The sequence below is a fragment of the Phodopus roborovskii genome, unplaced genomic scaffold, assembly GCF_943737965.1.
Source record: "Phodopus roborovskii unplaced genomic scaffold, PHOROB, whole genome shotgun sequence".
NCBI lineage: Eukaryota > Metazoa > Chordata > Mammalia > Rodentia > Cricetidae > Phodopus > Phodopus roborovskii.
Genome location: NW_026126480.1, coordinates 49415988 through 49439450, shown reverse-complemented (window position 1 = coordinate 49439450; position 23463 = coordinate 49415988). Strand labels below are relative to the sequence as shown.

At 48.1% G+C, this 23463-nt stretch overlaps 1 protein-coding gene across 2 annotated transcripts in view; it reads left to right on the top strand.

The window, feature by feature from the left end:
* The window catches only part of Mob2 (MOB kinase activator 2), a 51262-nt gene extending 32742 nt beyond the window's left edge, over positions 1–18520 (top strand). The window contains exons 1-5 of one of the 2 annotated variants that reach the window (XM_051193428.1): positions 3987–4147; positions 12086–12246; positions 12420–12513; positions 17198–17322; positions 17970–18520. In XM_051193428.1, the coding sequence (XP_051049385.1) occupies positions 4038–4147; positions 12086–12246; positions 12420–12513; positions 17198–17322; positions 17970–18280 (801 nt within the window). In that variant the 5' untranslated portion in view covers positions 3987–4037 and the 3' untranslated portion in view covers positions 18281–18520. Of the gene's footprint in view, positions 1–3986; positions 4148–12085; positions 12247–12419; positions 12514–17197; positions 17323–17969 lie in introns of those variants that run through there. The other variant, XM_051193429.1, reaches the window with a different exon arrangement.
* The last annotated feature ends 4943 nt before the right edge of the window (positions 18521–23463 follow it).

The window sequence follows — 23463 nt, the reverse complement described above, 5'->3', positions numbered from 1 at the left end:
TATGTATGCCTGGTGCCCAAAGAGATCAGAAGAGGGCCTTGGATTTCCTTGGAACTAGAGTTACAGGCAGCTGTGAACTACCATGTGGGTCCTAGGAATTGAACTCAAGTCCTCTGTAAAAACAAATGCTTTTAACTGCTAAGCCATCTCTTAATCCTTGTGCCAATTCTTGTGCTGCCAGTCATATGAAGGGGTCCCAAGGAGTGGCTTTCTGCCCCTTTCCTAGAACTTCAACCTGCAGTTTGTATAAAGTTGTCAGAAAGCAACTGCTTGGTGTCCTTTCCTGACCCCTACAGAGAGCATTGCTTTCCTACACAGTCCAGCCTAAAGTTACTCTGGTATTGGCAACTAGTTGGCAGCAGGATTTGGGTCTGGCCCAATACCCTCTATCTAAAGGATACCATTTAGCAGAGCAGGTGTGAAGCCCTATATCCTGAAGTTCCATGGGGGTCTCCAGTTACTGCTGTAGTCATCTTGGCTACCTCCACCCTTCCATTTACTCAGGCTACCCATTCCCCCTAATGAGAGCTGACAGACCAAGCCCCTGAGTGGGATGGTCTGCTATACAGAATCTCTCACTATAGTCACATAGGGTAGATGAAGTACTTGCATGAAGGTGAGGTTGGAGGCATAGAGGAGGCTGAGTGGGGGTCTTAGGGAGCCCTCCTTCCCCAGCAGGAAAGGTACAGCCCCCTGTGGTAGTTTTGTACCTTGTGGCATAACACTGAAAGTTTGTTCTGGAAGTAAGCAGAACGGACACTCATCTTTACTCACTGCTTCGAGCGCCTGGGTTCTGGAGGAGTGCCTGCCAGGAGACTGGGACAACACACTCCCCCAGGAGCTCTTGCTCTCTGGCAATGGGCAGGCAGTGCTCCTTCTGCCCAGTTTTGGCGCTCTGGATGCACTGCTTGGGAGTTGCCTCCAATTCTGCAGGCTCTCATAACTCAGGAAGGAATGGGGAGCTATTGAAGCCAGCAGGACTGAGCAGAGGATAATAGGATACTGCTGTTGGTTACTCTGGATTTCTTTCTAAGAAGGTCATTTCCCCAGGCATGCGATTTGTGAGAAATAGCTCCTACAGCCTGACCAGGTGTGTCCCAACAGACTGGGCCTGGTATACCAGAACTTTGTTTTAGCCATTCTGATAGATACTGCTGTAGTTTGCATATGGTTTGAGTATGCCCCCCAGGAGCCTATATGTTGACTTCAATCTCCATTGTGAGATGTTCATCAGTGGAGATTTGATTCTTACCATGGTGTTCAGAGATAGGAGCTTCAGTTGGTAATTAGAATTAGAGAAATCTCTCAGATTGGAACCCTAGGATACAGTTCTACTGACTAAATAAGAATAGAAGCCACACTGACATACTCTCCCCATTTCCTGCCATGTGATACCCTATGACACCTTGGGCTTCAGTCAGTAAAAAGGTTGTTGATATGAAGCTGGAGAAATGGCTCAGTGGTTATGAGCACTGGTTACTCTTTCAGAACACTAGAGTTTGGTTCCCAGCACATGGCAGTTCACAACCATCTGTAACTTCAGTTCCAGGGAACCATATGCCTTTTTTCGGCCTCCATGGGTACCAGATAAACACATGGTACAGACATACATATAGATAAACACTCATACAAAAAAGTAATAAAAATAAAAAGGAATATTTTAGGTTTTTTATTTTTAGGCAGTTGCCAAATGGGGGGCTGTTGAACTTCAGAACTGTAAACTAAACAAACCCTCTTTTTAAGATTACCTAGTTTTCAGACTGTCCAACCCTGCAACTACCTAGGCCTGGAACTAGAGTTAAGTGTTGGCCTACCCCAATATCCATCCTATCTGATCTGCTGGACTGTTGGAGCGTAGGTGTTGGGGTCCTGGACACCCAGGGCTACAGGATCTTCATGATACAGGGCAGCAACAGGATGTCCAGGAAGAGTCCCAGTTAGGGCCCAGTGTCAATAATGTAGTAGAGAACAGGGGCCTCGGACCAAACCAATGAGTCTTTGTAATGAATACCTGCATGTAAAGATGTATGGATAAAGGGACTTACTGTGCATTTCACTGTGTCACACTACAGTTTCCATGATGAGATTTTCCTCTTCTTCGGTTTTCCCCCCTTTTTATCTTAAATTTTATTTTTTATTTGGGAGGGGGAGGTTGTAGGAATAGAAAACAGATGTGAGGGGACAGGAAATGGGTGGGATCGGGATGTGTGACATGAAAGACACAAAGAATAAATAAAAAAAAGTTAAAAAAAAAGATTACCCAACTTCAGTTTATTATTAGTAGTAAGACAGAATAAAGTGATACAGGTTGCTAGAAGCCATACTGGATGCCATCTCTTCCATTATCTATACCAAGCTTACTGTCAGGCCCTGGTGCTATCTCCAGAGCATGTTGGGCAAGTGCTTCTAGCCACCCCACGATCCTCAATGTTTGCAGAATCTGCTAGCCCCGATTTCTTGTTCTATCCCCATTTAGTATGCCACCAGAGAACCAGAGAAACCTGTGAGGAGCATAGATTGGATCATGTCACTACCCTGAGTAAATCTTTTGATGCTTTTCTATCCCAATCCCCTCCCAGGACTTTAAGCCTTGCACCATTGGCCCATCCTCTTTCATGTCTTCATTATTACATACCATGGATGCCCCTTTGGGTTCTGGCCTTCTGTCTGCTCTTTAGCTAGTTGACTGGCTTGCCCTGCCTTCTCAGTGTCACTAGGGTCTCATTTCAGTGTGACCGTTTGTTTGACTTACATGTTGTGTGTTCTTGTTCATTTGGATATTGTTTTTAAATTTTAAAAATCTACACATAACCTGCTTATGGGGTTTAGTTATTCACTATCCTTGGCATCTCTGAGTCTGCACTGGCTTTCTTTTCTGGTCATGGTTTGTTTTTCTGCTTCTTTACATATCCAGCACTTTTTTATACTACTCCCAGGAAGTGTATTATTCAACAGCTCAGCCTTTTGTAACCAGACCACCCTCCAGGAAGGAGGATCAAGCTTCTCAGCAATCACCTACTCACCTATGGCCTCTTCCTTCCTGAGGGAGATGCTGTGCAGTGGAGACCTTGCAGGGATCCCAGCCAAGACAGCCAGAGCTCCTGGCTCAGAGACAGGTCATGTAGGTACCCTTGGTGGGAGGTTAAGAGAGGGCCGTATTCCTTTCTCATCCCACAGCCTCTGTCTAGCACTGGGGGAAACATAAAACACTCAAGTCTGGTTCATACCTGTCACCGATGTGGAAAAGTTGTATAGTGCCCTTGTCTTGATTGGCAGGAGCATGGGAGCTTGGCCCATACCCAAACCATAGTGGAGCTTGTGGAGCAGAACCTTCCTATCAGTCCATATTGACTACTCTGACACTGCAGTGGAATCCAGGATGAGATGGGGTGGGAGTACCACTCCCAGGTATTTGATTTCTAAGGCTTGGCAGTCTCCTATGTACAGAACAGCCATAAAGAAGGCTTTGGCTACACAATTTGGGTACCCATGAAACGTTCCAGATATTTTTGATGCCATAGTCAGTGGTCCTGGCCTAAGGAGCAGCCCTATCCAAAAAAAAAAAAAACTTGTCTGGAACTCACCTGCAGAGTAGAAACAGTAGTGCCTACTCTGGAGGAAGCCTAATGGCCTGTTGATCCCTGCCCTGCATGTGCTTGCTGAAGAAGCCTTGCCTGCCTGCTAGTTTCCAGGCTTCACTCATCAGGGCTGTGTTCAGCCCTAGGCCTAGGTGGCAAGGGAGGTCCTCCAGGTGTCTCTCTGAAAGGCCCTTCCCACTGCTGTGTCTGCCCTGTCTCCTCCCTTCTGGCTTTGCTGATCCCACCCTGCCCAGCCAGCTCTTTACCACTTTGAAAGTTCAGGCACTCCCCTATTTCGCCAGCCTGGGCGGCCCTTGCTGTGTAAAGGGAGCAGCTGTTTGTCTCTACTGTGGTCCTCATTGGCCTAGAGCAAGGGCGGAGGGCACTTCCGAGGGAGGGAGCCCAGAGCTGCATTGCCTGGCCTTCACTTTCCCTCACCAGCTCTGCACTCCCCACATCATGTTTGGAGAGCACTGCAGTCTCCCTTCAGAGCAAACTCTGCTCAGCCACCCCCCAAAAACTGGACTCCGCTGCAAAATGGTGCTTCAGGCTGTCAGCAAAGTGCTCAGGTAACAGCCAGCCCAAAGGCAGTTTGCCTGGGAGGCAGTTGGCTGTGTCCCTGATTGCCTTTTCAGCAAAGCAGCCTGCTGTGCTGAGCCTGCAATGGGGTGGGTGTGCTGCCCTTGGGCCTGGTGCTGGGGTAGTTGATGTAGCCTGGCCAGCCTAGCAACTGAGCTTACTGAATGCTGCCCAGGAGCAGCTGTTTGCATTAGACTTTTGCTATGTGTGGCTTTCTTGGTGTTAGACTGGAGTTCTGCCTTGCTTCATCTGGAGAGTGCTGGACAATAAGTGGCCTTTATCACCAGCAAGTGTGTCTGGCTGGGCTTGTGTCTTTTTGGCCAGGGCTGTCTCTTGAGCATGGGCCTTGTCTACTCAAGCGAGGATTTCCTGGAGCCTGTCCTTGAGTGTCAAGAGAAGTGACATGGTATATACCCCAGGTGCCTGCTGTATGTTAGCTGCTACTGGTGTTGCCAGGAAACTTTTCAGCCTTCTGACCTGCAGTGGTATACTTTCCCCAAGCCTGGGGTGTGTGTGTAATGCGAGTGGATGGGTGAGAGGGTGTGTGCGCAAGTTGTTGGTGGAGTGACAGTTTCAAGGCAGTTTGAGGCTATTCCCCAGCCACAAGGGAAGAGGCATTCCTTTTTAGGGTCCAATCAGTTTTCATTCAGTGCAGAAATCTTACGTCTACCTCTTAAGTCAATAGATCATCCCCCCTTTTCTCTTCCCTCCCTGCCTCCCTCCCTCCTATCCTTTCTTTGAGAAAAGGTCTTAATATATAGCCTTGGCTATCCTGGAACTCTCTATGAAGACCTGCTAGCTTTGAACTCACAGAGATCTGCCTGTCCCTGCCTACTGAGTGCTGGGATTAAAGATGTGTGCTGCCATGCCAAGTAGGGCTGTTAAATTATTTAAAATGAAAGTAAATAGCATTTGTTTTTCCAGTGCCTACTTTAACTGTGAGCTCCCAAAGCAGAACTCTTGATGAGGCTTTTGACATGAATCCAGCCTATGGTGGCTCCTTTCAAGTGGCTGATGAGTTTTGGGATGCCTGTGTGACCTGCCTTCCCCTGGTCATCTCTGACCCTACCTGCTCCCCTGGGCCATTGCCACCACATCATTACCTGAGTATCTGAACAGGAATGTCAGCAAAGTGGTGGCATCATTTGCCCTAATTTAGAATGTTATTGACTTTGACAGTACATGGAGAGCCATGTACATGTTAATGTGTGTGGATAGCAGATACCACCATCGGCTCCAGGGGAGGCTAAAGAATGTCACTCACCTGCCAGTGACTCCTGGCTGCCTACACTGGAGAAGGTCCCATTGGGAGACATCTTAGCCTGACTTTCCTGAGGATCACACTGAATTCAGTAGGATAAGTAGGTACTGTCTAGGCATACATTAGCCCTGATGTGTCTGTCTCTCTTCTGCCTTCTCCAAGTGAGTGGGTCTTTTACTGGGTCAAGGACACTAGTGAAAGTGTGCCTTGTCTAGGGGTACTAACCTTTCTGGATAGGGGACACAAATATTCTTTAAGAAAGAGCTCCAGGGATGTTTTCCCTGACCCTAGCCCAACCTGTGTAGTGAGGTGGTGCTAAGGGATTAAGATGGGACTGGGAGGGTCTTCCCATCTTGGTTTCTGAAGCCAAGTGTTGTGCAGTGGAATTAGTGAGGACTTGGTCCACATATGAGCTTCCCAATATTAGAAATGAAATTTTCCGGTCCCGCAGAGACCTAGGCCCAGATAGATGCTGCAGAAGAGATGGCATTCAGGGGGTGAGTATTCTTCCTATACTCACAGTCCAGTGGTAAGGGACCAGCTGTTGAGGGGCTGGGGAAAGCCTGGGGGTATTTGGCTTGGCTGTGAGGGGCTCTACAGTGATGGGAAAAGTTATCATTATAGGCTTGGAGTTGGTGTTTTGAGTAGGTTTTAGCACGGACATTTGCCATGACCAGGAGTGTGGGAGTGCCCAGTCAAACTACTCTCATCTTAGCATCAAGCTGCACTCTGCCTTAATAGTAATGTTTCTCAGTCCTGGCCTGGGAGGGCTTGTTATCTTCAAGTTCCTCATGCCCTTCCTCCCTTGCTATCCTCTTCTCTGATGTTATTGCCTAGCCCTCAGTGTTAGCATCTCCTTCCTTAATGTTGATCACAGGCCTCTAGATCTTAACTTCTGGTCCCTCATTGCTAAATCTTCACTCTCTCTAGCTCCTCAATGTTAACCCAGCTGGGACTGGTCAGGTGGCAGGGTGGGAAACAAAAACGTCCTCAATTTCCCTAGAGGTCTGAGATATCCACTTAATGTTTCTTACTTCCTTAGAATGATGCACTTTGCCATAAGACTCTTGTATCCCTTTCCCACCATCCTCTTGCCTTGCTATGTATGCCTCTCCCAAGTCTGAGCATCCTTTTCCTGAAGCACTTTACTTTGTGAGCGTCTATGTTGAGGTAGAGGCTGGGGAAACCTGGATGGCATGCCAAATGGGGGCTAAGCCTCACTTAAGGGCAAGAGACATAGCATCTTACCATCCTGGTCCCAGAAAGATGCTGCTAGCCTGGCTCCCACTCTAACACTCACAACCACCCCAGCCTCATGCTTGGCACCACAGGTGTCGCAGAGGTTGTGTTCTCTCTCTCTCTCTCTCTCTCTCTCTCTCTCTCTCTCTCTTTCTCCTTCTCTCTCTTCTCCCCTCTCTCTCTGTCCCTCTCCCTCCCCCCCCCCCCATCTCCAAGTTTCTATTGCTTCTCAGAGGTCAGACTGCCAACTAGGACCAGGTGTATGAGTCTGGTAGAGCCTGGATACCTCTAAAGTAGATATTAATGATATACAGATTATGATGCACAGGACAAGGATAAAATATGGGTTATATATTTTATGAGTAGCCCCCCTGCTCATTGGAGACCAGCCTAAGCCTCACTTTTGAGGGGGTTTGGGGATGTCTTCCCAGAAGCTCATAGCAGCTCTGTGGATATGGTGATGCCTGGACTTCCTAGTTCCTGTAATAATTTCTGTGCTGCCCACACTCAAGGTCTTTTCTGTGTAGTTCTCCCTACACATGAGTGAGTAACAGTGGTGAGTGTTATAAGAGAAACAGGAAGAGCCTCAAGCTAGTATGCAGGCATGGCCAGCCACTGATGCCATGGTGTCTTTAGCTTGCTTCAGAGCCCAGATGTTTGTTTGCTCATCCTACCAGGTGAAAACATAAACACTGTCAAAGGACCTAGAACTGGTCATCTAGAAGAGTCTAGTGCCCTGGCTAAAGCCCCACTCATTTAGGGAAAGGGGAGTTTGATGTCCTGTAGAAGCCCTTCCACTAGCATCTACCACATTCTTCCTCAAGCAGAACCTGGGCCCTGGGCTGCCTCTTGACTAGGACTGAGGAACTTAGGTTGGCAAGAGTGTGCCAGAGTGCACTATGCTTGGGCCCAGGTTGGCCCTTTGTGATGGGGACAGCAGCTAAATGGGGGATGTGACTGAAATAGAGAAGGTGTAGGGCCTGGTGCACACATGCTTGTGTCTGTTTGCCGCCTTGTGACTTCATTGTAAGCCCCTGTGGCCCATTACAAAATGAGGCAGACCTTTCAGGAACTCTTTTCCCTATGAGGGTTGGGGAGTAGCTTCTGCATGAAAGAACTATCTGCTCCCTTGTGACTGTGAGTGGGAGTGAGGGCAGGATGCTATTAGAAGACACCCTCCCTGAATGGGTCCTGAACTGTGCTCAGGAGCCATGGTGATGGCTGTTTCCTATCAGTAGCTCTTCCTAGTTGTCTGTTTTCATTCCCTTTAGCTTGCAGGTGATCATTCAAGACACAAAACATGGAAGTGGCTTGACAGCTTGGTGCTTTCACCAGCCCCTTTCTTTGTAGTCTTAGCTTCCAGGACAGGGTACACAGACGACAGAAGGTAGTCTTGAGGAAAACCTAACCTTTGAGGACACTACAGGCCTGATTCAGCATTAGAGAAGCCCAACTCTGCTGTCTGATTGAATAGCTGGTGAACTCAGCACACATCTGTAGGGAAGATGAGGGTTCAGAGAAAGGTCAAGGACAAGAGTGGCTATGTCCCAGAGACAATGTCAGAGCCCCTCCTGGGGTTTGTCCACAACTTCTAGAGAGGCAGGAACTTACACTGCTGGGCTACAAAGCTCAGAAAACCCATGCCAGAGGGGCTTGAAGTGCCCACTTTCCGTATGTTACATCCACACCTGTGTTTCAGCCCTAACAGACTTCCATGCTGTTTCTCTTAGAACTTGTGCTGTGCTTGGAGCCTCAAGGCTGAGCTGTGCCCTGCCCTGTCCACTGCCTGGTTCTGGCTGCTCTTGGCCCTGCCCCGGAGGCCAAGCTCACATCGCCTTTTAAGGCCAAGCTCTGCCATGAGAAGCTGAAAGGAAAACATTTCCCTGGCATTCAGGGAACATTTTTCTTTCCTCTTTCTCTTAAATAAACCATCAGCAAAGAAAGGAAAAAATAGGTCACAGCCAGTTAGAAAGACCTTTCACCCCACCCCCATCTAGCCTCCCAGGGCTGTGGAAGACAGGATTCAGAGCCAAGCCAGGCTGCCTCCTGATGCCATGCATGGTAGCTGGCCTAATTGCCTATGTTCTCAAGTCAAAAAGAAAGGTATCTAAGAGGTATCCTGGCTAGGAGCCTACATTGTATTGCATCTGGACAGGCAGGGCTAACCTGGAGTGGGCATGGTAGGAATCTAAGCCAGAGGCCAACTCCTGCACACACCCCTACCAGTCCTCCTGTTTGCTAGGAGGCCATGACCCTAGAGTTATACCTTTAACACACTATTCTTTCCTGCTGGGTGCTCTGGCTGCTCCCCTCTTCCCTTGGAGCAGGATGGGCACTTCTAAGGAGACTGCTTCTGGGACAGAGGACCCCTCTGCTGTATCTGTTCCTCCCCTTAATCCCCTGGTCTGTTGTAGGCCCTGTATAGCCCAGTGCTCCTTCTTACTAAAGAAGGCTTGTGTTCCTGTCCTTGATCCTCCCACTGAATCCCATATTGAAAGTTTCTGATCCAAAGCACCCTTTTCTGATCATAAGAGTTCATGCCAGTATCAATTTACTGCTTACATTTTAAAAGTCAGAATGTTCACCACTGAAGAATTCTTTTGATTATGTGAGGACAAGACTAAGCTTTGCTGTGGGAACAGTCATTGTGCTTCTCAGACTTCTCACCCAGTACTCTCATCCTGAGCCTGAACATGTCAGACATGTGTGGGTGCCAGCTGGCAGTTCAGAGATCTTAGAGGCTCCTTTGTTTCTAGCATTGTGTGGTCAGTGCTCACCTGACGTCCAGTGTGCTGGTCTGACATGGCCGGTCAGGAACAGCTACAGACTCTTTGAGGAACTCACCAGGGAGCCTTTCTGATTAGGCATGGACTTAACTAGGTTTCAGCAGAAACATCTGTCTTCTGCCAGGTAGTCATTGCCAATGGGGCACACCTTATCCCAGTGTCTACCTAGAAGCTTGTTCACCGATAACCAAAGGCACACAGACTCATTGCTGCCACAATCTCTACAGGGGTTGCATGTCAGATATCCTGCACATCAGATTATGATTCATAGCAGTAGCAAAATTACAGTTATGAAGTAGCAATGAAAATAATGTTATGGTTGGGTTCACCACAGTATGAGGAACTTTATTAAAGGTTCATAGCATTAGGAAGGTTGGCAACTATTGATATTGTGTTTCTTGGGGGAACAGAACTTTTCAAGGTGAAGAATGGTGGGATTTCAAGTTCTGAGCTTGGTGAAAGCTCAGGGATTGGTGGGATTTCAAGCCCTGAATTTGGGCTTTTTACTCTATAGGAATAAGCTTGGCCACCTACATTTATAGGGTTCAGGTCAAGCCATCATGGCAATTAGAGTGTTCTTTGGGCAGAACCTGTTGGTTGGAGGATCTCAGGGGCTGGGCTCAGCCCTTAGAGTATTCTTTGGTGTGGGGCCTAGTTATTGGAGATCCACAAGGGCAGGACCTGGCACTCATGTACCTCAAGGGGCTTACATATCCCTTTTCTTTGTTTACAATTGATAAACGGGTCAGGAAGGGGCCTAACATTATTAGACTACTTCCTGTTGAATGGGGGCATCTAAGTCCTTGGGCAAGCTTGATCTTCACCATCAGAGTATAATCAGGAGTTGTAGGCCTCTAGCTCTGTAGCTAGGGGCCAGTAATCTTGTAATAGCAACTGACTCAAAGACTGATTAGAAATTTTTTGGATCTGCTGAAATCTAGACAAGAAGTTTATAAGGCATGATTAAGAAAAGGAGGTTAAAAAGAGTAGTGTCCAATTCCATATTGGACTGTTAATGATTTATTAGCTAGAGGCATCGAGCTGTTTCTTACAGCTTTGGAGATCCATCTGGAGTTGCCAGATCTTATTTTTTACTATACCCAACTGGTTGACATAGAAGCAATATTCCTTCCTGAGGAAGGGACAAAGACCACTTCTCTCTGAAGTTAGTAAATCTAACCCTTGCCAGTTTTGTAGCACTACAGTGGCCCTGGAGGGTAAGGATGGTTTGAGCCACTCAATAGAGATAATGGGATAACTTTAGGGGAAAACTGATGGTAAATAGCTAGGAAAGTAGTCACTCCCACCACCCTCAGTGGCAGTGCCAGTAGTTATACCCAGGACTTGAGAAAGCATAGGACCTGAATCACTCCCTGCGATGTGAACTGGCAAAGGTTCTTCACTGGGTACTACCACCCCTAGTTTTGGAAAAAAGAAGCAAGGGCTCAATTCCCAGACAACCCCAGAGGGTAGGAAACTTGAATGCTGCAGATAATCAAGATATTTTTGGGCATAGGGTCTGGGTGGTAGTGCAAAGGGTTAAGATATAACTGCACTCTGAGGAATCCAGTGTCTTCCTGAGGAGTTAAATCTGTGATGTTAGGGATGTGGTAGAAATATTTGGCTTAGAGCAGTTCATGAGTGGCAAAGTGAGAGTGTCTAATAAGACAATGGGCAAGGCCACAAATGGTGGTTGTGAGTTTGACCCAGGAGGGACACACAGCTAACATTCTTCAAAGCTGTCAGATAGAGTGTTATTCAGTAGCTGATAATTTAGATTAAGGTGTGAAACAAAAGCTAGTGTGACAGGAAGGTGGGATCAGTATTGTCTAAGGGAGGTGATATTAGGGATATAAGGACCTTTGAGGACCTTTGAACTGTTTCTTCTACTATGTTTATACCTATGGGTTGAGAGTGGGGTGTGTACCCTCTGTATTTTGATGGTGCCTGATGAACAGCTGTGATAAATACTATAGTAAAGTTTACCAGTGACCCCCATCTAGGGTGCCATGTGTTCTTAATTAACATATAAAAGATTCCGAATTCTGAATATGCATCATGTCTCCTACAGGACCAATAAAGCCAGTCTCCCTAAGTATCTGGCCAGTGTCGACAGTAATCTCTAGTTTAATCATAGAGAAAACAAGCACAGAAGACAAGTGCTTTAGAAATTGATTTAGGTATTATAGGGAAAAGTATCTCCTTTTGGAAGCCTGCTAGTGAACAGTCTCCAGTAGTCTGGTTGACCTGTTGGGTATAGGTTTCCTGAACCTTTGAAATCTTAATATAACAATAGCATAGAGGGGGAGAGAAATCTGGAGCATTTTTTCATTACCTTAAATCACTTCCTTATACATTCAGAACTTTCTTAAGAACCTTGAAAGAGCAGATTTTGAAAGAGGTTTATGGTTTAGGCATCAGGTGCTGCCCCCTGCTGTCACACCCATGTTGTAGCCCACATCTATGGTGCTTTCTCCCAGGATGTTTATAAAGTCATGACCATTTGGATTGGCTACCCAATAGCCCTGAGCAGTTTGGCCTTTCGTGGTCACTCTCCTTGCCTGCATCTGACTTAATTAGCCCAATGTGCAGGTCCTTCCTCAGTCTCTCTGTCATCCATGACATCCTTTCTTTCTTGGCAGGAAATCTAAAGCTAAGCCAAACGGCAAGAAAACTGCTTCAGAGGAGAAGAAAGTGTACCTGGAGCCAGAGCATACCAAGTCCAGGATCACTGATTTTGAGTTCAAGGAGCTGGTAGTGCTGCCCCGGGAGATCGACCTCAACGAGTGGCTGGCCAGCAACAGTGCGTGTGGGTGGGGAGGAGGGTGCAGCAGCTGCAGGGCAGGGAGCCTCCCCCATCTCCAAGTACCCCCAGAGCAGTGGTCCATGGACAGGCTGAACTCAGCTGAACCCACTCCCTGTCATGCCAGCTGGAGCAGGGGTGTTTACTCACCTGGCCCTTTGCTTCTCTTCCAGCAACAACATTTTTTCACCACATCAACCTGCAGTATAGCACAATCTCAGAATTTTGCACAGGAGAGACGTGTCAGACAATGGCTGTGTGCAACACGTGAGTAGCAGCTTGGCCATAGCACCAGTTGGGAGTGTGGGATGGGTTCTGGTTGACCTTGCTGTCCTGGCTATTAGCTTCTTGGACTCCATTCTTAACTGGAATCCCTGCACAATCTCAGGCTAGGCAGGTGCCCAGCATGAGTATCTCTGCTGGGACATAAAAGATGCTAAGAGCCATCAGAGGCCAGAGGCAGACCATGCTTAGATGGTCCCTGAGCCTGCAGAGTGCACAGTGTCCTAGGAGCTACACAGCTAAGTGAGCAGGCTTATTTAATTAGTAGAGGTGTCTATTGACAACTTCTGAATAGGTCTAGTGCTTACAGCTCTCTTCTGGATATATATGTACATTCAGTGCTGTAGTATACAGGTTTCTTCAGGGTCTCCAAGAAAACTCACCTTGCTTTGTGCATAGGAAAGCCATTGGGAGGCACACATTTGCCAGCAGTTCTGGGTTGATGGTAAGAGTGGCTGTGCTAATGCAGGCAGAAGGCTGAGTTTGGCAGGGCTCAGCCTAGGGTGAATGTGATCAAGGAGGTGGAAGATCTTTCATGATGACTTCTCGAGGTGCTGTGGACACAGGTAAATGAGATGCTGTGGACACAGGTAAATGCGCATGTATACTTACGTGTGTGTGTGTGTGTGTGTGTGTGTGTGTGTACACTCAAACAGTCCTCCCAGTAGGTACAGATTTCTCCAGATAACAGCTCTGCTTTCAGGAGTCTGCTGTAAGTCCTGGTATAGCAGGTGACAGGAGTCCCTCTGTCTCAGGCCTGCTCACACAGCTCTAGTGGCTATAGCTCAGTTTGTGGCAAGGTAGGGGGAATAAAGCCAGCTCTCTTCCGCAGGAGGGCCAGGTGTCAGCTAAGCATTGCCAGGGAAGGTGAGAAGCCTTGCTGGAAACAAACTTGGTGTGTGTGTTTAACAGAGGTGTGGCCTCTGAAGGACAGACCCATGTCAGATTCTGAGATAGCACATGAGAGCATGTGCATAGCCTAAATAGTATCAAACAGCATGGTACCCTCCCCAGCTTCTCCCATGTGCCTCTCAGAACTGAATTTGTTTGGGAAAAGCTTTCTTGAGAACATAGGAGCTAGTGTTGTACAGACCTGCATTCAGTGCATGCTGGAGAACCTGGGCAGCTAAGTTTGCCATTTGCTCACTTTTCAGAATCACTTAATAATTCCTATTATAATCCCTTTGCAGGAATCATGTGAGACCAAGGGATTTTGAGAACTCACAATCAGTTTAAAAGGGAAAGTGGGTTAGTCAGAAATCCACAGAACTCCTTGCTGTGCACCAGCCTAGGTTGGAGAGGATCTGCATTAGGCTAGATCTCATTTCTGTTCTTGCAGCACTTGCAGGACAACCCCAAAAGGCCGGCATTGGGATCTAGGGAGCCAGGACACATTTAGAAACATGGCCAAACAGGTCCCTCAGAGACACTCTTAAATTGACAGAGCTCAGTGAACCCTTAAGGACTCCTGTGAAATAGCTCAGACACCAAGCACTGTAAGGGCCCTGTGGCATCCAAGGCAGTGCTGTGTGGGACTTGGGGAAGCATCCCATGTTTCACATGGCACAGGGAAGAGGCATTACTCCACATTATTTCACATCCAGCAGCCATGCCCTTCAGAAGCACAAGTGAATGGACCACTGCAAGGTATATGATCTACTGCAGAAGAGTTCCAACCAGTTCTTGAGCTGTGTGACAGCATAAAAGAAGAATCAGCAAGAGGAGGAGAAATACAGAGTTTTTTCTGGGGCTCTTTCTCAGAAGTTATTTGAGGGTGAAAGGAAGTATAGTGTGATACATTCTCAGGTTCAGAGAAGGGACGTGCGAGCAGTGGTGGTGAGAGGGGAGAGGTGCCTACTCCCTGTTCGTGACCAATTTCCCCAGCTGATACCACATTCAGAGTGAAATTTTGAACATGAAAAGCTATGTATGTACTTTGAAATTCTTTAAGCAACTCCAAAAGTGATATGAAAGCATACAGTCAGAACCATAATGGGTAAATTGAAATGGAATAGTTAAAAAGGTCGGGGGTGGGGAGGTATAGCCCCATATACAACAAGACCATAGATGTATAAAGATAAAAACAGAGCAAGCAGAAAACCAATAATGGTAATGTAAATCCAGTAGATGAATGACTACTACAATGTGAGCATAAGAGTTTCCAAGAGATTTTTATAAACATACTCTTGTAGAACTAAATCTGAGCCTCACTGTGAGAAACACTCACCATTATCAGTCTGTACTGCCATAGCCAAATGCTGGTAATGGAGGCTACTAACAGCATTGGTATATTTCTCGTGGTTCTGAGAAGAGCTTCTTGGTTCATGAAGAGCAGCTCTTTTTGAAGCGCATGAGTACTGGCCATGGGAGCTCTGCTACTCTGGATTGATCACCTCTAGGTTGTACAGCATGGCAGAATTCTGTCTCACAAGATTTTAAACAGGGCTGGGGATGTGGCTCAGTAGCAGAGCAGTTGCTAGCACGCATAATGTTGAATTTCAGCATAAATTAATTAGCCACTCACCAATCAATCCAAATAAACACTTTGGTGTGTATGTGTGTGTGTGTATCCTCAAATACTTAATGAATACTCACTCCCAAGGTCATGGTATTAGGAATTAGGCTTCTGGGGGGGGGGGTGAGACCCTGAAGGAGTCCAGCAACAAAATAAATATTGCAAGATAAGCACACAGAAACAGTCACAGGTCTGCATGCTAGCTGTGTGTGATTGAAAGCCTAACTAACCAGAACCATTTACAATAGCTCCAGAAGCAACAGAATGCTTAGGTATAAAGTTAGCATTCACAGGGCTCTGTTTCTGGAGACCACAGAAGTCTAGGACATGAGTCAAAGACAGCACATGAACAGCCACATTGAATTGGAAAACAATAAGCTGAATGTACAGATTTATGCTGAACGAATTTGTGGTTTAATGTATCCCCAATTAAAACTCCTCAGAGCTATTAGCTACTGGACTAGTGTGTTCTGGAATTTATATGGAAGTGGGTAGTTGGAGGGGGCCCACAATTTGAAAATCCACAGTGACAGGACAGTGTTGTGTTGCCCAGAGGTGAGACAAAAGTTAGTGGGTCAGAGCAGAGTCCAGAAGGAAACTCAAGCACAGTCTTTGATGTGGCCAATGAAACTGAGTGGAGAAAGTTTGAACATGAAAAGCTATGTATGTACTTTGAAATTTTGTTTTGTTTCTCAATAACTGCTGCTGTGAAGTGCAACTTTACACAGAGGAAAAGAAAAGTACCTCAACTTTAAGCCTCACACCTGATGCAGAAATGGGAAAATACAAGGCTTTTATCTGACCTAGCATTAGGCTATTGGACATTACGGCAAGGGAGCAGCCCACTGATGAAAAGGACTCAGCCTATTGGACTTTATGATGATCCATAACTGTCACTCTAAGAAAGACAACTATGAGGAGAAAGAACACACACAGACTATATGGAAACATCTGGGAGGTATCTGATACATGAGAACTAGTATCCAGGACATGCAGAGAACTCTCAGTGCAGCAGCATACAAGTAGACATTTGATTGACAAGAATGGGGAAGGACTGGTTGCACAGTGACAGTACGGCAGTGAGCCACTAAGAAGATACCCAGCACTGGGGTGTTACAGAAGCGCAAATGAAACCCACATGGGATATTGCAGAATGCTAGGAGCTGGGAGGCACATGTCATACTGGTGAGGTACAGGTGGCACATTCTCATGAAATGATGCACAGACCTGCTGTGATCATAAACCTGTTCTTGGCTTTTGCTTTAGAGACATGAAAACTTGTGTTTACACAGAACACCCCTCCCTACCCTCACCATGGGAACATATGTAACAATGTGGTCTATAATTGTCTCTATTTGGAAGGAATCACAGGCCCTCAGCAGGAGCTTGGAAGAGCATGCTGTGCTCTTGAATCCAGAGCACCTAGGTGGTGTGACATCCCCACAGTAGACCAGATACCAGAGGCTTGTGAGAGATGCATGAGTCCTTCATCTAAGCTCTCCCAAGAAGATGCCTGAGGAGGCAGCAGTCAGTGCACCAAGTGTAGCACCAGCTCCTCTTGGAAGAACACAGTGACTGTAATTCTGCACATGGTTAAGACCCAGGGACTCTATATACCCAGTATCTCCTCATCCCTGATGCTGGTCTTCTAGGAACTGGCATTCTTATGAGGATTGGCTACCCCATGCACAGGCTAAAGAGTTCGGGGTGGGTGTTCCAGGGTCAGGTCACTTCATTGATTAAGTATTCACTACTCCCCATGGGGAAAGAGTGATTTCTGATTCTGGGACTAGGACACCACCAAGGATCTAGGCTCTCTGACTAGTTTCAGGCCATCTCCTAGACAGATACCCATGCCTGATTAATTTTAAGGGATTTATTTAAAATAAATACAGATTTATTTAGAAGAAATAGAATCTGCAGAACTAAGCAAAATGAAGGTGTCACATTGGGCTCCCTTCATTCTCAATTCTGTACATGAGGCCCTTGCTCTCCTCAGATGCTATTCTGAGTGCTTTGTGTGTCCCATTGGAATAGTTGTATGTAGCTTGCCTCACTCTACCGCATTTGCGTTTGTGTTGTATGAGTGGGAGCCTGAATTGGGGCGGGTATTTGGCAGGGTTGGCACCCTGACCAAAGTCTCTGTCCCTACAGACAATACTACTGGTATGACGAGCGGGGGAAGAAGGTCAAGTGCACCGCCCCCCAGTATGTTGACTTTGTCATGAGCTCTGTGCAGAAGCTGGTAACTGATGAAGATGTGTTCCCTACAAAATACGGTATGTTTCTTGCAGCTTGTACCCAAATCCTTATGCAAAGCCAGGAGGTTCTTCAGCACTGGGCTAGAGAGTCTCTGGGGTATGATTGCAAGTGAGTCTAGAAGGGCCACAACTTTGGAACTCTGGCTCCCGCTTAGCAAGAGGGACCTGGGCTAATGAGGGAGGGAGGTTCTCATGCAGGGTTCAGCCCAGCTACGGTTAAATACGCACCTACACTCTGGAACCCCATTTGGTCCCTGCTACCAGCTCTGCACAATGAGGCCATCACAGTCCATCTTGCTGGGGTTAGTGTTTCCAGACCTGTCAAGGTCCTGATGGGGGCTCAAAACTAAACCTGGACAGCAAAAGGCCAGCACTGACCTACAGGGATTCCTATGTACTTGTTATTGCTCCTCTACTTTGTCTACAGATAGCCCTGGGGTATCTGCTGGAGGAAGCATGGAACCTGAGGGCCCATTTACTGTGCAGGTGACCAGCATAGCTTAGCCAGTGCCTGCCACTCTGGGCACATGCCACTCTGGGGGACAGATTGCTGGGAACTCTGTGGAGGAATGGTAGCAGGTGTGAGCATTTCAGGCCCATCCAAGAAAGCCTAGTTGTAGGAGCCTGACCTCCTTGCAGGTCTATGACATGTGGCCTCCCCCTAGGCAGAGAATTCCCCAGCTCGTTCGAGTCCTTGGTGAAGAAGATCTGCAAGTATCTGTTTCATGTGTTGGGCCACATCTACTGGGCCCACTTCAAGGAGACCCTGGCCCTCGAGCTGCACGGACACTTGAACACACTGTACGTGCACTTCATCCTCTTTGCCAGAGAGTTCAATCTGCTTGACCCCAAAGAAACCGCAGTCATGGACGACCTCACTGAGGTGCTGTGCAGCAGCCCGGGTAACAGTGGTGCCACTGGGGATGGGGCCAGCAGTGGAGCTTCTGGAGCACAGAACCATGTGAAGGAGAGATGAGCCTCCAGGGCCAGATGGGTGCACATGTGCAAAGAGACAACTGTGTGTCTGTGTGTGCGCACACATGCCCCGGGGCGTGCTGGTGGCAAGGTCTGAGGTCCCTGGGCTGCGCAGAGTGTGGGCTCCATGGATGCCGCTGGAGTCAAGGCGTGTTTCCTGACTTCCCTGTTGGATGGATGAGTGCTATTTGTAGTGAAGAGCCTTTGGAGTCATTCATTCATTCAACAAACATTTATTGGACTGATGTTTTGATTTTTCTTCTGTGGGATTTTCCTTTCTTGGGTCTTCCATGTGGCTCTTGCCCTCCCCTTCCCCCTCTCAGGGGACCTCTGCGGCGAAAGAAGCACCTTGTGAGAGGTGTCTCCCCTTATGGGGTTTGCTCTGTAGACCTGGAGTTCTGCTGTGCTTTGGGGATGGGCTTTTATAGAGGCCTGCCCCGCAGCTTCCCTCCCTAGCCCTTGCCTGGATCTTGGCTCGGAGTCCCTGGGGTAGAGAGGCCTGGGGTGACCCATGAGGGCCCATACCTGCTGCTTGCCCCTGTCACCCCTTCTTGCTGCCTCCTCAGTGCCCACGGAGGTCCCATTTGTGCATAGGGGCCAGGGCAGCACCAGGACCTGGCTGAGGCCCTGTGTGGAAACAGGGCTGTCAGTGAAAGGCAGAACCTGCTTTAGTTCATCTGTTGAGTCATAATAAACGAACTCAGGTCAGCGCCTGTGTCCTCTCAGCCTGCTGTTCCATATCGCTCTTCTGAGTCTCCCTGAGGTTCCTGGGAAGGGAAGAATGCAAGCACCTTGTTCTCACTCCTTTAGTGAGGATGGAGGCCTTCAGACCTGTTGCTGAGGCTTAACATTGGGGGTCCAGGAGGAGGCAGACTGCTGCCTCAATGGGGATGAGGCCTAAGCTCAAGCCTCAAGCTGGTCCTGGCCCCAAGTGGACTGAAAGGGATAGGGGCCAGGAGACAGGCATGGTTATGGCTTGGTCCTCACAGACAACAAACTCAGGCCTTTGGATCCTGGCGGCCTACTTGCTGTGCCTGCTGACAACTGGGATGCTCTGCCAGACAGGTTTCCTTTAACTTGTGGGGCCTCCCTGGGTTTTGGTGTTCGCCTGGCCTCTGGCTCTTCACTTACTGCACCATCAGTGGCCCCTGGAGGCTGAACTTGAGACTGGAGGCTCTCGTATTAACTTAGTTCCTGTGAACACCTGGACCAACCCCATCTGCCCTCTCCTGGCATTCTCAGCAACCATCTTCCCTGTCTGATGGTTACCAGAAAATTCCAGGCTACATGGAGACTTCAGCCTGGTCCTACTCCCTCTCCATAGGCCTTTCCTAGACCTGAGGCAGGAAGATTGTAAGTTTGAGGCCAGCCTAGGGCTACACATGGGAGCTCCTGTTTCAAACAAGCGAACAAATACCTCTCCCTGGACCAAGCCTTTTGTCTTAGTTCCTGGGAGTGGAGCCCACCAGCTACCTGAGCCTCTGCCCCTTGGGTGTTGCCCACTACATCTGTCTCAGCACAGACTCCTGAAGTGGAAACCACAGGGTGCTCATGCAACTGTATGTCTAGGACTTAAAGAAGCTTGTGGTTGGACCTCAGCTGGCTGAAAGTGCCAGTGAGGGTTCCTGGGGGGGGGGGAGTGACAATAGAGGCACAGTGGAGCTTGGCCCTGTAAGAATTCCTTGTCCTCAGCTCCCAGGTGCAGGAAGCTGGACTAGAGCTCCCCAGGGAAACAAAGCTACCGTAGCCCTGGCCACCCAGTGGAGGGGAGGGTGCCCAGTGCAGACAGGATTTATGGCTGGCTGCTAGGAAGATGGGTTTCTAGCTGAAGCTGCTGTGTGGAGCATGCCTCCACCTCTCCTTGTGATAGTAGTGGGGTTTGCATCTGGTATGTGTTGGTCTGCTAGGAAGGCATGGCAGGACCTCCAAGCACATGGTGTTATCACAGCCTTTGGAAGGCTGTCCATGAAGTGAGGGCGGCCAACCTGCTGGGCTGTATGCTGGGGTCCAGCTTCCATGCTCTTAGGCACAGAGCAGTTCTGTGTGCTCTCTCTCCACCATGTGGATGGCTTCTGCTGCCTCCTTGTCCCTGCTGTAGTGTTCTCACCTGTACAGGGAGTGGATCTTTGAGGCAGGATCTTGGATTCAACATTTGGTGAAGTTGAACTGAACCAACCTGGGGCAACAGACAAAGGCTGACTGCTGATAGAAAGGCACATGTGGAATGCCCAGAGGTTCCCTAAATGGTAGCAGAAGTATGGCTGTCAGTGGTGCTACCCACCAAGTGAGAGTTGGGAAGGGAAGGAAAGGGTGCAGCCAAGAAAACCCACTCCATTTGCTATGACTTGTTCATAAATAGAAATACAAATGTGAGCAGTACTGCTAGTGAGGGCTCAGGATAAAGACATGCCACTGGGAATGAAAGATAAGATGTGGCAGAAGGTAGCTGGGCTATTGCACAGCTGTGTGGGAAACAGGATTTGGAAGCAGGCAACTTGAGTATCTGGTAGAGGTTTCCAAACAGCATGAAAGGCCAATATGTATTCTGAGGGAAAGAAGACAGAAGAGCTGTAGCCCACCAGGGAGCTAACAGTAACTGGGAAGTACTAAGGCTATGTGAATGACAAATGACACTCAGGCTTCACTGTCAGGAAAATATGCTCCAGAGATAGGGCTCAGATGAATCTGGGAGGTCCTGTTTGGACCTCAGCAAGGCAGAAAGGTTAGCGTGGCCTGTTTGCAGCTACTGACACCTTTGGTCAGCCCCCTGGCCAAAAGCCAAAAGAAGGACTTGTGGACAAGGCTTTTGTCTTAGGGATTGAGTCTGTGATAGACTTAGAAGGCCAGTGAGGTTCTTGAGAACAGTGCATCTCATCAGAAGTCCTGAGATGGGATGAAACAAAAGGCTATTGAGTCAGGAAGTTCTCAGGTGGGAAGCTAACTAGTGCAGTAAGGAGTGGATGTTGCTTTCCCTACAAACTGGGTGGGGCACAGGGATAGACCCCTAAGCCATAGAGGATCCCTGCCATGGCTACCTGTTTGCCCTTCTGCGGCTGGGAGTGCCTTTGTCTGGCTCATTGGTCTGCAGGTGTAGAAAGATTATTCCTAGGATAGAGCACACGCTTCTATAGGATCACACACAACACCCTGCTTTGACTTAGAGAATGTAATTTGAGGCTTCTGAGTTCAAAGAAGATGAGGTCTGTGGCCTGACTTGATACTGTGGTATTAGGACTTTGGGGTGTGATGAGTATTTTGCATATGAGATGGAAGTTTAAGTGTAGCCCATGGGCAGGCTGAGATAAAACAATGCCTAGCACATCAAACATGCCCAGGTCCTCCCCCCTGGAACCTGTGAATGTTAGCACTGAGAGGATATAGAGTTACAGGTAGAATGAAGTTTGTAATCATCTAATATGGTCATGGAGGTGACCCAGGCTCTGATTGAAACAATGTCCATAACAGTTGAAGGGACAACAGCCAGTAGAATAGACTCAGCCTGGAGTTCCTGGGTTGCCTCCCCAGGTAGGAGCACTCTTCCCTCACCTGTCAGTTTGTCTTTCTCCAGCATCACACCCTTGGTGGCCACCACCATCCCCTGGCACTCTGCTGCTGTTTGCTCTTTCCAGGAGACTAGGCTAGTGGGTATGGAATGGTGTCAGTAGAGGAGTGGGCATTGGGTCACAGGAGAATGGGATGCTTGACAAGGAGCCATCAGCCAGGCTGGCCATCTATAGTGAGCTGGCATTGAAGTGCTGGCAGGGCTGTACAACAGCCTGACCTGCAAGTGGCCTGTAGGACTTCTGAGGCCCTACCCTCTCTTCAAGGAATTGTGCCATGCTCAGCTGAAGGCAGCATGAAGCCGGAGATGGCTCATCAAAGTAGAGGAACATCTCTTCCTGAGGGTGCCAGGTTGTGCTTCATCCCTGGGGTGGGAAGCAGCCATCAGAGTGTCCCTCTGTTCTGCCTACACACTTACTGCTGGGTCAATAAAGTTATGTCCTGAGACAGGGGCTGGCCTCTAAAGGCCTTTTATTTACTTTTTGGTAGTCCTCATTTTAATTTCTTCAGAATAACATGCAGACCAGTGGGTTTAATACTCAGTGTGAACTGCATAAGGCTGTATGTGCATAGTCCTATTTATTTTTTTATATGAATTATGGGCTGAGCTTGCTTTGCCTTATAAACAGTCAGGAGTGGGATTATAGAAGGTGAGCCCCGGGGGTGTAATAGTGTGCAAACGGGAAGCTGCTGGGTCTGAAATAAGCTGCCTTCTTAGTGTCCACCAAGGCTGACTGCAGACTACATGTCCAGTGGGCCAGCTAGAGGAAGACTAGGTGGGGATAGGGGTGTTGCTGCTCTTAGCAAACCAGAAGCAGGACCACAGGAAGACATCTTAGCACCCAGACCAGATAATCAGGCACCTTTGGATCAAATCCTTACCCAACCCACATTTCAAGCTAAAGTTAACTGAAAAGCTCTAATAGGAGCTTGGTCTCTTATCCTTGTCAAGTGCTTCTGGGTACCCCACTCCTTAGAGGGCACAGTGACATCCAGAATTCAGCAAATGGTGACCTTGGCTTTGCTTGTTGCATTCTTGTCCTGGGTTTTGAGCTTGATTCTGCAGAGCTGCTTCCCTTAGATCACAAAAGCCAGGAAAAATTGATTCTTAGGCTTCTCTGGTAAGATTGTGTGTTAACTGGGCCTCAGCTCCAGGGAAGGACCACATTTGGGGCCACTTCCCCCAGGAGACACATGCAGTGTCAGAGAGCCCCAAAAGGGTAGAAGAAAGCTGGTATGTACTAGGCAGAGGCCAGGGATACTATGAACTACTACAGCACAAGGCAGAATCATCAGCCTCCACTGTCAATGTGCTATATATAGAGCTCTGCCAACAAGCAGTGTGCGAAATGCACAGCTTCATGGACTGGGAAATATGCTCAGATTCCTGAGACTTGCCCAGCCACAGGCTCTTGAGCATTCAAGACATGGTAATAGACCTGTCCTCCATATAGTAGCAGCAGAGAGGTAGTGATGAGGCTGGGGCAGCCTGGCTAGTTGCAGGGAGTAAGATAAGGACTCTTCCTGGAGAAAGGCCAAGTGCTAGGTGACCTTAGGCATATCTGGAGTGATGTTGGAACTGCCATAAGGAAGACAGCATTCCTGTCACTTCTGCTATCTTCC